Genomic DNA, 14,402 nt, shown 5'->3' with positions numbered 1-14,402 from the left:
TTCGGCACGAACAATAGATTGCTGAATGTGGCCGTACCCTCGACTCAATACAACTTCCTTGCTTTTCCAGTCCAGACTTACTTCCAGTAATAGTAAAAAAATATTTTAACTGAAAACTATTTTTTATAGAATTTTCATTCGATCTACTGATCTACGATATTTCTGCTGAAGACGCTATAAGTAAATTGTGTAAATCCTGTTTTATGTAGTAATGAAGATATAAATTCTTGTGAAAGTTTCAAAAAGAAAATAAGAAAAGCTGAGCAGAATCAAAATTATAAAAAGTCAGAATGTTAATCCAAAATTCGGGCTGCAACTACGGGCTGCAATGTACCGAAAACGTTACATGCAAAATTCGATGTCAAAATAAAGAGCAAAATTTTGAAGGTGAGGAAGCCATAAATCTCTGTTTGTCGCAATGGAGGAAAAGAAAAACCAAATCAAAATTTATAAAAATGCAATGGAAGTGTATCGAAAAAAATTGAAAATAAAAATTTCAAAATAAATGTAGTCTTTTAATTTAATAAATTATTTTGAAAATTTAAATAAATAAAAAAGCCAGGATATCCAGCTGGCTGTGTCTTATTCTGCACCTACCACAAGCCAGTAGATGGCGTCGGGACACAAAAAACTATGGGAGTTTGCGTTCTATAGGTTTACTGTGTTGTCTATGGGGAATTTCATAGACAAAATAAGAACATATAGAACGTAAACTCCCTATACATTTTTTGGGCACAAAGCGTTTACCGCCATCTCTTATCCTGGTGACGGTGCAAAATCACAGCCTACTGGATACGTTTACCTTTCCTTTGCTTTTTTATCATTGCAAATTTTCACAACAAATTAAAACGCCAACAATAGATACTTTCGATATTTTATTTTCAACCGTCTTTGATACAGTTCTGCTTTATTTTTATAAATATTGTTCCTAAATGCTATCGTTCTCGTATCCTACCATTTAAAATTAAATTTTACCCCTTAATGTAAGTGTGGTTAAATAAATTATTTTACCAATAATTTCATCTTCAATTTTATTTTTTTAAAAATTAATATTAGGTACTTATGTTTGAATTACCGTTGAAATTTTGCTTTTAATATTATCGGCCGAAGTTATGTTACCTACTCAATATAATTTTGAAAATATTATGAATCTTATTAACATTTTTTACAAACTCTAAAAAACTCATACTTGCCACTTTCTGCTAAATTTTCATTCAATTTTTTTTATGGACGAAAGAGCTGTTTTTTTAATCCAAAAAAATTTCCAAAGTAGGTACATATTGCGTAAGTGTAGGACTGCTTCCTGCCAAAATTGTGTGTGCCCCGGATTTTTGTAAACTCCACAAGCAAGAGGTTTCTCTCAACGTGGGCGAAATGTCCCTCCCTCCAGATTATTATCAAAGAGTTTGTCAAAAAAGTTCCCAATTCTTCATCATTTAGGTTTGTTCTACCTGTTAGTTAAAATGTATATTAGATTATTAACAACAATGCTATTAGAAATTAAGTACCACAGTTAACTAATAGCGTGATAGTTGAATTCATGATTATGACGACTCAAAACTTGAGTTGCATAGGACATCTTTTGGATCTTTTCTGCAAGTCCGTAATTTTGTGGAGGGCTCTTAATTCGTCCCACGCTGAATCATAAAGATAAACCTTCACTATATGGTCCAATTTCACACTTAAAATTTCTTCGTTTACTTCCCAAACCAAATCTTTTGTTATTCTATAATTTCTAATTCCTTTAATAAGATGAGGTGTATCAAATAATGGTGTAATCTCTTGGTCTTGAAGTATTATTTTTCTTTCCATTTGTTGATTGTTTTTTTATAAATTTTGCTTGATTCTCTCAACAACAAATTTAGCAATCTTAGCAGCGGTACTACATTATTTGTGAACGTGACACAGCCTCATTTTAAATTACAAGATAGTGACATAAAGATTGACACTGCTTTGACTGATTTTTAGATTATTGAGATTACTTTGATTTTAAAGTTTTGACTTTTTAAAACATTTGCGCCCTCTTGCGGTGTGGTGAGGGTGCGCTAAACGATTTTCCAAAAATTTATTAGGGACTTTTCATTCTATAGTATTTTATTTTATCTATGGGGAATTTTCAAAAACAGACATTTATCCACAGACAATTAAACTATAGTAAGACGTCGCATTGCTACCCAATTTTTGGAAACACGATTCCAGCGCGGCGCGAGCAATTGGCCGAACTAATTTTATAAAGCATGCTTGATGGAGTTGTTTAAATTAATAATTTTGTCCTCATTTAATATTAATTTCAAATGTAAAATGTCTTTAAAATGCACAACGTTTTATTAATTATAAGAAAAATTAACAATAAATGAATTAAATTAAAAACTAGAACCAAAACTAAAATTAAATATTCTGAAAATCCCCATTTTCTTCGTAAGTAACATGTCTTTGACGATTTTTTTTTTAATTCTCTTCTTACGTCCTGCAGTTTTTTTTTATAAATGATCAAATTGATTGATGCATCCAACAATTTTGTTTTAATTTCCAGAAAATGGCTTTTACAAATAAACCATGAAAATTAATTTTTCGTTCTAAGGCGATACGTAATTTCTTTCCAATACTTCTTTTATTCAAAAATACACTTAGATCGTAAATTTTGGCAACACAACACACAACTCTTCTGTTATACATATATACATAGTGGGTCGATAAAAACGGTACCAATTTTGTACGCTCATATTTTCCTGAGTTATTATCTGTTTTTAATGAGTAATATACCAGTGAAAAGCTCAATATTTATAGAAAAGTTTGTTGTTGTCAAGAACTCAAAAATTGTGCGTCACAACATGAAGACATGCAAAAATTCTCTCAATTATAAGTTTTACAGATATGGTTCAATATGCTCCCCATTTTTATTAGCTACCATTTGCAATCGTCTTCACTAGTGATTGATGGAGCAACATCAACATCGCACCGAGTGGCACAAACAATCATATACCTTGAGCTGAAGGCTCCTGAACAATTAACGGAATGCTGGAATCAGCTACCTCAGAGACAAATATGTAGCTTCTGCAATTGGGGACGGACAAAGACGATTACAAATGATAGCTAATAAAAATGGAGGGCATATTGATTGAACCATATCTGGAAACTCATAATTGAGATAGGTAATCTTCAAAACCAGAATTTTTGCATGTCTTCATGTTATGACGCACAACTTTTGAGTTAGGACTATCTCTGCACAGCAAGAGGCCTTTATCTTTTCTATAAATATTGGGTTTTTCACTGGTATATTAATCATTTAAAAAACTTAATAACTCAGGAAGATATGAACGAACAAAATTTGTACCGTTTTTTTCGGCCCACTGTGTATTTTAGTTTCAATTTTAACTTGTCATGCTCCTTAAAAGAATAGGTACCGGGGGCACACACTATTGTTTGGTTTCTTTTTGTCTTGAATTGAAACTGAAAGTATAACTTTATTAAGAAGTTTCATCACCTTTATAAATTACGTAGCAGATTCACAAATTGCCCAAAAAGTAGAAAATGCTATTTTTGTCCTTTCTTTATTGTTTTCTTATTGACAATTTTTCAATACTGAAAACGTTGGCTATTGTAATTACTTTCATTTAATAAATGGCACTAATTCCTACCTTTTTATTCACAGAAAGTCTTACCTATATCTTTAAAAAGTACATTTTAATTTTTTTCAGAAAAGTGTCACATTTGACAAATATTTTTTGACTGTTTTAAATACAACGGTAATAGTCGAAATTTTACGAATAAATACGACGGAGTGTTTTGGCCAACTGCGTGCGGAGCAGCACCGTCGAAGCTATTCCAACATTATTATATGGGATTGAAGTGTCTTACTATAGTTTAATTGTCTGTGCATTTATCGAATGCGACAGGCCGGATAAGAGACGAGTCTCTTATAAATCAAGGAGGCCGTGCTCCAGAGAAATGTAATTCCAATTGAAGGGTTTATCTTCCAACTGAGACGAAATTTTCGGGGCCTCACGGTGACCACCGTTAACTATGGTAGACTACGTCCACTGATAGAATGCAAATATCCTTAGATAACAAAATCCCCAAACCATAACATTGAAATATTAACAAAGTATTATAGATTGTGTTGGTAATATCTTGCAACATTCGCGCCACTGATTCTCATTGGTTCTTATGAAACCCACGCGAAAAATAAATTAAATGACATTTCAAATTTGAAACTGTCAGTGCTATCAAGTGGTTTAAACATTTAGATTTGCGATTTTTCATTTTTAGAGCTTTGGTTTGTGTTTCTCTGATTTTAAAAATTATTAATTTTGATCGTGTTGCTGTTTTGATCTGTTCCGTTGCGATTTTTTGTTGATTTTTTTTAATTTGTGAAGTGAGTGCGTGCCTCAAAAAATCTAGCATAATGAACACTTTAAGTGACATTACAAACATCGAAAATGATACAGAGGTAATTAGTGCGATTCTGTTTCAAAATTTAGCAATATTGTTATTGAACAACATTGATTTTGCATAGATGCAACCAATCAACAGATTCATATCATAGCAAGCGTGATCAACAAGGACTGAAGCTGTTGGCAGCAAATGACAGCAAAATATTCCCAAAGTATGAAATTTTTTTGTGCGTCAGTGTTGGCACCCGCTGCAAGTTGTGAATGTCAAAAAATTTAGGTTACGTTACGAGTTGGTAGTTTTAAAACACGATACGTACAAAATGACCAAAAACAGTATAAAATGTAATTAGCGGTACTTAATAATGGCCCACTGTTTCGATATTCATAAAAGCGACAGGCCGTGCCCGCATGCCCCTCCTGAGAAACAGACACATGTTTTATGCGTTATTATTTTCGAGCTGAAAGTCTGCGGGATGCAGGGATTAGATCCGGGAAAATTTGTAAGGGTGGAACTTTAATTTCTTCTTTAAAATGGTTAGGCAACTTCCATATGACAAGCCTGTAAAGTAAGGAAAAGGAATGAAGGGATTTTTAATGGTAAGGATTATTAGGCCCTGCATTAAACGTACCCAACAAAGAACTTTGGATGCGTGTGTTTTACATAAGAATCACGCCTGTTTGGAGTGAAAGCTTTCGCACTGACTTTCGAGGGTTTTGTTCCATTCTACCTCGAACATTCTCAAATACATCTTCTGTAAGTGTAGATGTTCTACCAGTAGGTTTTGCCTTTTTCACATCACCTATTTGTAGGTAACGTTGCACCAATCTCGTGCAATACTGCCTAAACGCGACTAAGGTACCGCGCCGCCCAAAGTACCAACTGGCTCGGGGAACATTTGTTGAAATTGGTGCAATGTATCGTCCGTGCTCCGTGGAATACTGCCAACCGTTAGCAGCATCAAAATTTCCAGTCCGAAAGTACGCCATACCAATAAAAATGTCTTGCTCTAGTGTAAAAACCATTTTCATTAATAAATTGATACAAAAATGACACTTGATTTTGAAGTTTAAATTTGTCCGTCAAAATTGACAACTGAAAATGTAATGCTACCAACTTCACTGAAATTTTCATCATGTTGTCATTGTTGCCAACAGCTTCAGTCCTTGTTGATCACTCTGTACAACCTTGTTATATAGCAATATTAGTAAATTTTAAAACAGAATCGCACCAATTTTTTGTTCATGCAATAAATATTAAATAATCTGTTGTTTGTGTTTAGTCGGTTCCAAAAAAAACTGGATATTTTAATTTCAGTAGCCAGCCTTTTTCGGAAATTCGAAAATGTATTGCGGGTTGCATTTTTAATTCCGTCGGGCACATTATCACTCGTGAAATACCCTGTATTAATAAAACCTAATATAGAGACTGATCACAAAATAACGCCCCAGCTTATACATATCTTTCTTATTAGAAATCGGATTTCAACGAACCATACATCAAATTAAAGCATTCAAAAAGTACTATAAGCTGGATGTAAACAACGTTACCTTGCAAGGGTCAAGGGTCAACTTAATTTTTTTAAATAGCAATATACAGCCTGTGTCTCAGCTAAGACTTTCGAGTCTAATAACTTGGTTATTTTCCAAAGGATTTTTGTGAAATTTAAATTGCAGATATTTTAGACGGTGAAGAATAAAATCCCATTAATGCAATTACCCAAGTCTTAAAAACGTAATTTTTCATGCCTTTTTAAACTGTTGAATCACTTAAGATTTACATCAAACAATTGATCGTCAATAAAAAATGTTGTAGGGAGAAACTCGTCCTCGAAAGACGTCTGGTCTGCAAGGAGAAAGCAAAAAACTGTGTTAAACGTAGCTGCAGATGCAAAAACGTAGACGCGTATGAAACAAACGCGCACCCGCGCCGAATTTTGGTCATCCCTTTTCGCACAAACGCAGGTGACATATCTTGCTAACCTAACAAACATTTACAAAGTTAAAGGCAACATGTATGCATGTATATTTGGTACCTATACAGGTTTTCAAAGTAATCCGATTTTTATACATTTCCACTAACTTATACATTTCCACTAACTTAATATAATATATAATAACTAAAAACTAATCTAAGTAAATAACTAAAACAGTGATTCAAAATCAATAACCAATTAACAAATTAGCAATTATCCCTCCCCACATATTGTCCTTATTCTCCACTCAACATTCTTCATCCATTCGATCCCTCTTCCATCCTCATTCAACATTTCTTCTCTACTTTCATCTCTCTCTCTCAATTCTACGCATTCATTCAACAAATGTTCTATCGTCTCCTTTTTTTCTCCACACATCCTGCACACTCTAATCCTATCCTCATTCCAATGTTTATTCTCTCTCTCCTCATTTCCATACCTAAATCTTGCTATTATCACTCTCTCCTTTCTACTCTCTCTTCCTAGGTACTTTGGTAGTTCTTCCGTTATTATTTTTTCATACTTCCCATTGTACCTAGATTCCCTAATTCTCGTTCTTCTTTCCTGCACTTGCACTTCTCTGTCTCTCTGCACCAATTCATCTGTCATTGCTCTGCCTCCCTCTCGCATTCTTTCTCCGCTCCTGCATACCCATTTCTTTCGAAATATGCCTCCCTCTCTTTCCATACCATTTTCCTATTTCTTTCCTTTTTTCTTTCAGACACTCTTGCAAAATTCTACACTTTCCTCTCTCTATCAACCTCTCCTCAAATCTTATTGCTCTCTTTCCTGCTTCTATTCTTATTCCATCCCTTTTTGTTTCCTCCATCACTATATAGCCCGGTGTCTCTCTATCTACTCCTAGCACCCATTTCAAATATTTTCCTTGCACCCCTTCCAACCCTTCTTGCTCTCTCCATCCCCATATTTCCGCTCCATACATCATCACGCTTTTCACCAGACTATCAAACATCATTATTCTCTTTCTAAAGTCATGTCCAAATTTTCTCTCTCCTATCCCCCATACCGCTCCTATTATCTTATTCGCTTTTTTCACTAACTCTCTCACATGTGCTGCTGCTGTGTTTCTTTCATTGATCACATAACCTAAATATTTAAATTCTTTCACTTCTTCAATTTTATCCTTTTCCCATCTCCACTCATTTATTTTTCTCCTACCACCCCCCTTTCTAAACACCATCATCTTGGATTTCTCTACATTCACCGTCAACTTTTTCCTCCTCATATATTTCTCCATGTTTTCCAACATTTCTTTCATACCTTTCTCCTCTCTCGCTAGCACCACCAAATCATCCGCGTATGCCAAAGACCACACTTTTTCTTTGCCCACCACAACCCCCCCTGCCTGCCCCTTCCTGAACATCTCCTCTATTTCTCCTTTTTTCTATCTTTCCCTATTTATGTATCTCCACACCTCTTCTTCCGTTTTTATACCTTTCATCTTCGTTTCTTCTTCCATCCGTTTCTTTTCCTTCTTCTCTTTGCATACTAATTTGTACCTCTTGCGTGCTCTCTTGTACTCTTCCTTCGTTGCTTTTTCTTTTTTCCAATTTCTTAGTTTCTTTCTTGCTGCTTGCTTCCCTTCCCTGCATTCTTTATCCCACCACTCGTTTTTCCACAGCCCTATCTTCTCTCTTATCTCTATCTCTTTTTTTTCTGTTGCATTTTTTACGTTCTCGCTCAGCTCCCTCACTTTTTCGTTTATTTCTTCTTCTTCGTATTTTGCCTCCCTAAGTCTTGCTCTATACTTTTCTTTTCCTTCTTCCGTCCAAATATTCTTCACAATTTTTCTTTTAACATCCTTCATACTTCTCTCTTTCTCTCTTCCTTTTGTCCTCACTTCCAATGGCATATGATCCAACTCCACTCTTTCTCCCACCTTAAATTCTTCTATTTCATCCCATGCTTCTTCATTCACCATAACATAATCAATAACTGTCTCCCCTCTCGATCCAATATACGTGTACTCCCCTTTCTCGTCTCCTATGCAGTTTCCATTAAGTACGTCCCACCCTCTTTCTTCTACTAAGCTAACCAGTTCTCTCCCTTCTGCGTTTTCTATTCAATCTTTTGTTGGTCTTCTTTCTATTGTTGCTTGTTGTTCTTCCATCCGCCTTCCTTTTCCCCCAATTCTTGCATTAAAATCCCCCCCAATCACCAGAGTTCCTTCTTCCTGCTCTTTTACTCGCTCTTCTATTATTCTCTTCGTTTCTTTCATACTTCTGCTGTATATTGTTACAATTCTCCATTTTCTCTGTTTTCTTTTTACCGTTCTTTCCATAAACCGTCTTTCTTCTTTTACTCCAGATCCGTTTTCTTCTTCCAGTCCCTTTTTCACACCCATTATTATCCCACCTTTCGCTCTCCCTTTCTTGCTTTCCCTCTCTGCATATTGACACTTCCACTCAAACCCTCTCGGCATTCTCTTTTCCAATTTTTCCCACCCCTTTTCTTCCACCCACGTTTCTACCAATCCCACTACGTCAAATTCTCCCAAATACTTCCAAAACTCATTCTCTTTATTTTTTATTCCCGCTACATTCCAGAATACTATTCTTATTTGCCCGTTTTCTCCTTTATTCCTCTCCATGTTCGTTTTCCCTTTTCTGCCCTGTCGTCTTTTTCTTACGCTCTTATTCAAAAATTTGCTGTATGTAACTTCCCGTTTTCTTCATCCCACCTAAAACCTTTTCCCTCTATCCATATCTTTTTATAACCCACTTTCACCCGCAGTCCTTTTTGTCGCTCTTCTTTGGCTAGCGTTCTTAATTTCTTCTGTATGTCTGTCTCCTTCTTTGTCAGATCATCTTCTATGTACACTCTCTTTCCTTTTTTTTCTCTTAGTTTCCTCTTATTTTCCATAACTTTCCGTTTTTCCCCCCAGCTCTCAAGTTCTGCCACAATCATTTTTCCTCCATTTATTTTATACATCTCTTTCACCCTTACTTCAACCTCTAATTCTGCCTTCATCCATTTTTCCAGTTTCTTCTCGTTCTCACATTCCTCTTCATCCAGTCCCGTTACGGCAATATTCTTTTTTCTCACTATTTTTTCCTGCTCTTCCATTTTCTCCTCCAATTTTGTCATTTTTTCTTTTAATTCCATCTTTTCTCTTTCCCATTTTTCTTCCTTTTCACGCATCATACTTTTCAGTTGTTCCAATTCCCGGCTCATCTTCCGATTCTCTTCCTTTATCTCCCCTACATCCTCCATAATTTTTTCCAACATCTTTTTCATTTCCTCATCCATTGCCTTTTTAACAGGTGATCTTTCCACTTTTTTACTTTTCCGAAATGGGTTAATCCTCTCTTCTGATTCTCGTCCTTTTTCTCTTTTCCTTTTGTGATCTTCGTCTCTCTCGCTCTCACTATCACTTTTTTTCATTCTACCTCGTTTTTACTTGCCGCTTATCTTATCGCGCGCCGTAAAACAGGTCCGCTCGCTTCGACTGCTCGAATCGGACTCCAAGTTAAAGGCAACATTTGGACGTAATTTATTATACTGGATGCTTTAATTCTTCCATAAAGGACTAAAACACGATCGGAATATTTTAGGAAGGTAATTTAATTCACGTACGCTTCCTGTGTCTTCAAATAAATTGACGATTCTCTTAACCTTACATTTTGTAAAGCCTACATTTGGATAGTGTTCCACGAGAAAACGAACTGTGTCATTGAAGTTCTTAGTTCTTACGACACTCTCCATAGGCAAAAATTGTTTCCTTTTTCAACAATATTGAAATTTCTGCCATTGGCATTTTAGAGTATTTTCAATAAATTTACACAATTTGACGTTTCTAATAAAGCGCGCCCAATTTTGACAGATTTTAAAGGGTGTACAAAATGTTGCTTGGCAATCTTTCATCAATTGTTTCAAAAGGTAACTGCTCAAATACCTTCAAATTTTACATTACATTTTTTAACAACAAAATCTAATTTTTTCGTTGAATCTGACGAGTGATTTAGTTAATTGTTTGTGTAGACCCCTATTTTTTAATGTTTAACAATCTATAATAATCGCGCCTAATTTTCAATAAAGAAAGCATGTGTTAAAATTACATTTTTTAACTTGAGGTTATTTTGTTATTACTAATTGAACCTTTGCCGTCTAAAATATCTGTATTTTAAATTTCATAAAAATCCGTTGGCAAATAACCGAGATATTAGGCCCGAAAGTCTTAGCTGAGACACCCTGTATAATTTTTTTGGTACTTGTGAATATGTTACAAGCATATTTCGAAAATAATAAAATATAGTATCTTTTTCAATGCCACCTGAAATCCTTCTGAATGCCATGCGAAGTGTGATACGTAGATGTCAACAATGTCTCGAACAAAATGGTGCTCAATTTGAACAGTTCCGTCGAAAAAATTATACTGGGTGCCCCAAAATTCGCGGAACAACGTAGTAGTACGTTGTTAAGTAGTCATTAAGAGATCTGGTAAAAATGTTTAAAAAAATAAATTTTCTTTTTTGTAGAAGATATGGACCTATTCGTTACACTAAATGTGGCAACATTTAAAAACATTCTATGCATCCCAATAGTCTGCAAATATTTCATTTTTGTTCCTTGGAAATGAGAGGGAAAAATCAAAGCCGTGTTGCCGTACGCTATTTGAGGTAAAACGAACATAAAATTACTACTTGGAAATGCTGGAAATTTCATTAAAGTTAGTGGGCTGTCTCCACTGACATTGAAATAAATTACGAAGCTCAAAAACCGAAAAGCAAGCATTTTAACCCCTATTATTAAAATATTTCCCAATTCCGAAAGATAAAAAAAGGACCCAGGAAAACAATTTTATTGAAACATTTAGAACCTACATTGTAAATTTTAAACTAAGGAGGTGGACAAATATTTTGTTGTTTAAATGCTCAAACTGTTTGCCAAATGCCGCTAAGTCTAGGGCCACACTACAGACTAAATAATTGGCCGATAATTTAGTCCGATTGGGTTGCTTCCGCGCACACCAGGCAAACTAAACTGTTTGGTTAGCTGTTGGTGGCGTTGGTGCGCAGACAGTCGACTATTAATCGGCCGACTGCTTATGCACAGTTGATAAAATCAATGCGATTTTAATTAAATATTACATCTGACATAGGATAAAGATATCCATTAGTTCAACATATTGAATACCTTTCATAATCATAAATTAAAAATCAAAATTTTTGCACTGTGCCAGGACTCACTGCTGATTTACTACATAAAGCTGGTCTTTTTTCAATTTCTTCAATTCTAATAACGAGTCATTAATTAAGGAATAAGGGTAATGCGAAGGCGGAGAAGACAGCAATAAAAAAGGGATTGCAAAGGTGGTTTAAAAAAACGTATCGGAGCAATAAAGGAGAAAGTAAAAAAAAAACAAAAATTTAAACTTTATGAGGGGTCCTAATAGAATTTGAAAGTTCATTCGAATTCATGGTCTTTCTTCACTTTTGGTAATGAACAAAAATAACGAATAATTATTATTAACTGTTATTGTCATAGTTCATAGTAGCGCGTTCCGACTGCGTCTTTACCTTAGTATTAACGCATAAAAATATGTGTAAAGGAATCTAGTTTAATTCTGAATTATAGATATTTAAATAATAAAGCACATCTCATTTTTTGCTGGAATATTTCCTACTTTTGTGGGTATCTCAATAAAACTTACGCGATATTAATTAAATACATATGAGATTTGACATAGGTTGAAAATATCCTTTGGTTCAATATATTTTATCACTTTCATAATCATAAATTAAAAATCAAAATTTTTGCACTGCAGAGCATAATATGCATGCATAATATGTGTGGATCACCGACCGGATAGTCGGTGAATGTGCGCACTCGCATTGTACACCATGCTCTATCAATAGTTGGCCAACTTTCTTGTTGAAAGGGAATTCCAACTATTTTTTGATCAATCTGTCGGCCGACTACGATCGCTGTAGTGTGCGCACTCACATAAGTCCTCATACTTATTAAGCAACCAACTAAACTGTCCGCCGATGAAAAGTCTGTAGTGTGGCCCTAGCCTAAGCAGTAACCTAATCAAAGTGGTCGATTAATAAAATTAACGAAATTATTAACATTTTAATAAATAAAAATGGTCCAATAATATGGATTCCCAAAATTGATGCCCATAAATTCACCTGTTGGAGCCATTGTGTTGTGTGTGTGTTTCTGCAAACACAAATATGTATGTGTACACGTCGGCCTCACCTCACCCAGACTTCACGAGCCGCCACTAACTTGACATCACATTTAACACTGAAATTTACTTTCAATACCAACCCCAAATTCAATTATCACTAGAAACGATGCTATAAAATTGATCTTTGTGAAACTGTTTTCGGTTTCACAAAATGCCCATTGTGACACCGAAGTAGAAGAAACGGAAAAGAAAGAATTCAGCAGCATTTCCCACCCGTTCTTGCAAAATTTCTAAATTATTTTCAAACAGTTAAAAGTAATTTATTTGACAAATATCTGTGACGACCGTTTCTAAGCATTTTTACAAAAACAAAATTATACTGCCCATTGTTAGAACCTGTGCTTAGAAGATTTACATAAACGGCTCGTTAATTTATGTGGGGGAAAAAGCTAAAAAATATTGCCGATTTGAAAAAAATGGTACCTACATAGAAAAATTGTTCATCATGATGAGTTCTGTTACTTGTTAAAGTTAATGTACAGTGACATGATTAATTATTTTACGTTAAAAAAATTGAAACTGATTGCTATGCTCCATTGTGACGCACGAGACGAGTTCCATTAAGTCAAATAACTTTTGTGGTCGGTGCCGCAGCTGGACGGCTTTTATTGCATTGGGCCACTGGAGCTTAGCTGTGCACCTCTTCGCAGTTCCTTCCAATCGCAAACGCGTCTACAATTCATTAGTAGGATTGAACGAGAAACTGAGCTGCAAAGGCATCAGTTCATGGAGTAATTTCGCTCGTTATAGAAGTATTATTATATTGTAATTTACAATTTTCGGAAATAAATACAGTAGGGCGTCGATTATTATCTAAATGGGACTGAGGGTAGCGCCAATAATCGTAAAATATAGCTGAAATTAACAAAAAATTTATAAGAAATATGTGTCATCTACGACACAGACTCGAGTTTATAATAAATTCCGATGTAAACGATAATAAATTCCGATGTAAACTGTAATAATTTTAAATTAGGATTCAATGTTCTTATAACTAACATTCGGCTAATCAATACTTTACTGTAAACAAATTAATAAATTTTCAGAACACCCGCTTTATTTCACCACGAGCCGCGCCTGGTACAATGACGGACAAAAAATTTCGTCCACAACTGTCATTCTACTCACGTATGCTGTAAAGCAACCTTTAGGAACGCATAACCTCACTTCATATGTTGACATGTGTCAATCAAATTGTGTCTATTAGCAAGGCGGTCTTTATTTTAACAGGCCGTGACACTGACTTCAGAAAGTAGTCTGTGGAATGGCCCACTAACGTCTGACAACGTTGCTTCGCCAACCTTTAAAAAAAGTTACTAGTTTTGAAGTTTTGTGATCACTCACTGTCACTCACTATTTTGTCATTGTCAGCTGTCAGTCAATCATCACTGAAAGATTTTTCTAATTCTCGTATTGCAATTTTACTTCAGTCAAAGTATATCAGGTGTCCAAGGCAAGGTAATTATGTGTATCCTGTTTTATAAGATAGCTATTGTTAGTAAAATTTCATAAGAGTCCTGTATTCTGAACAAGTATCCTATCCAAAATGAAGATAAGTCCTTTTAGTTCACCGTGATTCCATTAGCTCCAGTGCAAATTCCAACGCATGCCACCTGTACACGATACAGCTCAGGACAAGATCTTTTTCTAAAGTCGTACACAGAGACCATTAAAGACTAATAAAGGTGCAGTATGAATTAAGAACTCCAAAAGCTACCCAGTCGGGTGTATGGACCCTACCACCAATACAGGTTTATAATTTAAAATGGATTTTAAACCTAATGGAACGAGCAACAAAGACCTCACGCGCCAGTTTTC

At 35.0% G+C, this 14,402-nt stretch overlaps 1 protein-coding gene and 3 long non-coding RNA genes across 4 annotated transcripts; 1 reads left to right on the top strand and 3 right to left on the bottom strand.

The window, feature by feature from the left end:
- Positions 1 to 862: 862 nt before the first annotated feature.
- Positions 863 to 2,129, bottom strand: LOC138136130 (uncharacterized). The gene is made up of 2 exons (XR_011161178.1): positions 1,509 to 2,129; positions 863 to 1,451 (listed from the first exon to the last, which is right to left on the bottom strand). It is a non-coding gene; the product is annotated as an uncharacterized lncRNA (long non-coding RNA).
- Positions 2,130 to 2,306: 177 nt separating this feature from the next.
- LOC138136119 (uncharacterized) lies at positions 2,307 to 3,903 on the bottom strand. Its single transcript, XR_011161177.1, has 3 exons — positions 3,639 to 3,903; positions 3,485 to 3,582; positions 2,307 to 3,450 (listed from the first exon to the last, which is right to left on the bottom strand). It is a non-coding gene; the product is annotated as an uncharacterized lncRNA (long non-coding RNA).
- Positions 3,904 to 4,554: 651 nt separating this feature from the next.
- LOC138136141 (uncharacterized) lies at positions 4,555 to 5,452 on the top strand. The gene is made up of 2 exons (XR_011161179.1): positions 4,555 to 5,148; positions 5,205 to 5,452. It is a non-coding gene; the product is annotated as an uncharacterized lncRNA (long non-coding RNA).
- Positions 5,453 to 7,772: 2,320 nt separating this feature from the next.
- Positions 7,773 to 9,637, bottom strand: LOC138125604 (golgin subfamily A member 6-like protein 6). The gene is made up of 2 exons (XM_069041057.1): positions 9,069 to 9,637; positions 7,773 to 8,418 (listed from the first exon to the last, which is right to left on the bottom strand). Exons 1-2 carry the CDS (start codon positions 9,635 to 9,637, stop codon positions 7,773 to 7,775), a joined length of 1,215 nt encoding a protein of 404 aa, XP_068897158.1.
- Between the last annotated feature and the right edge of the window lie 4,765 nt (positions 9,638 to 14,402).

Source organism: Tenebrio molitor, chromosome 1 (assembly GCF_963966145.1).
Source record: "Tenebrio molitor chromosome 1, icTenMoli1.1, whole genome shotgun sequence".
Taxonomy (NCBI): domain Eukaryota; kingdom Metazoa; phylum Arthropoda; class Insecta; order Coleoptera; family Tenebrionidae; genus Tenebrio; species Tenebrio molitor.
Note: the sequence above shows the minus strand (reverse complement) of the source record. Positions and strands in the feature narration are given on the sequence as shown.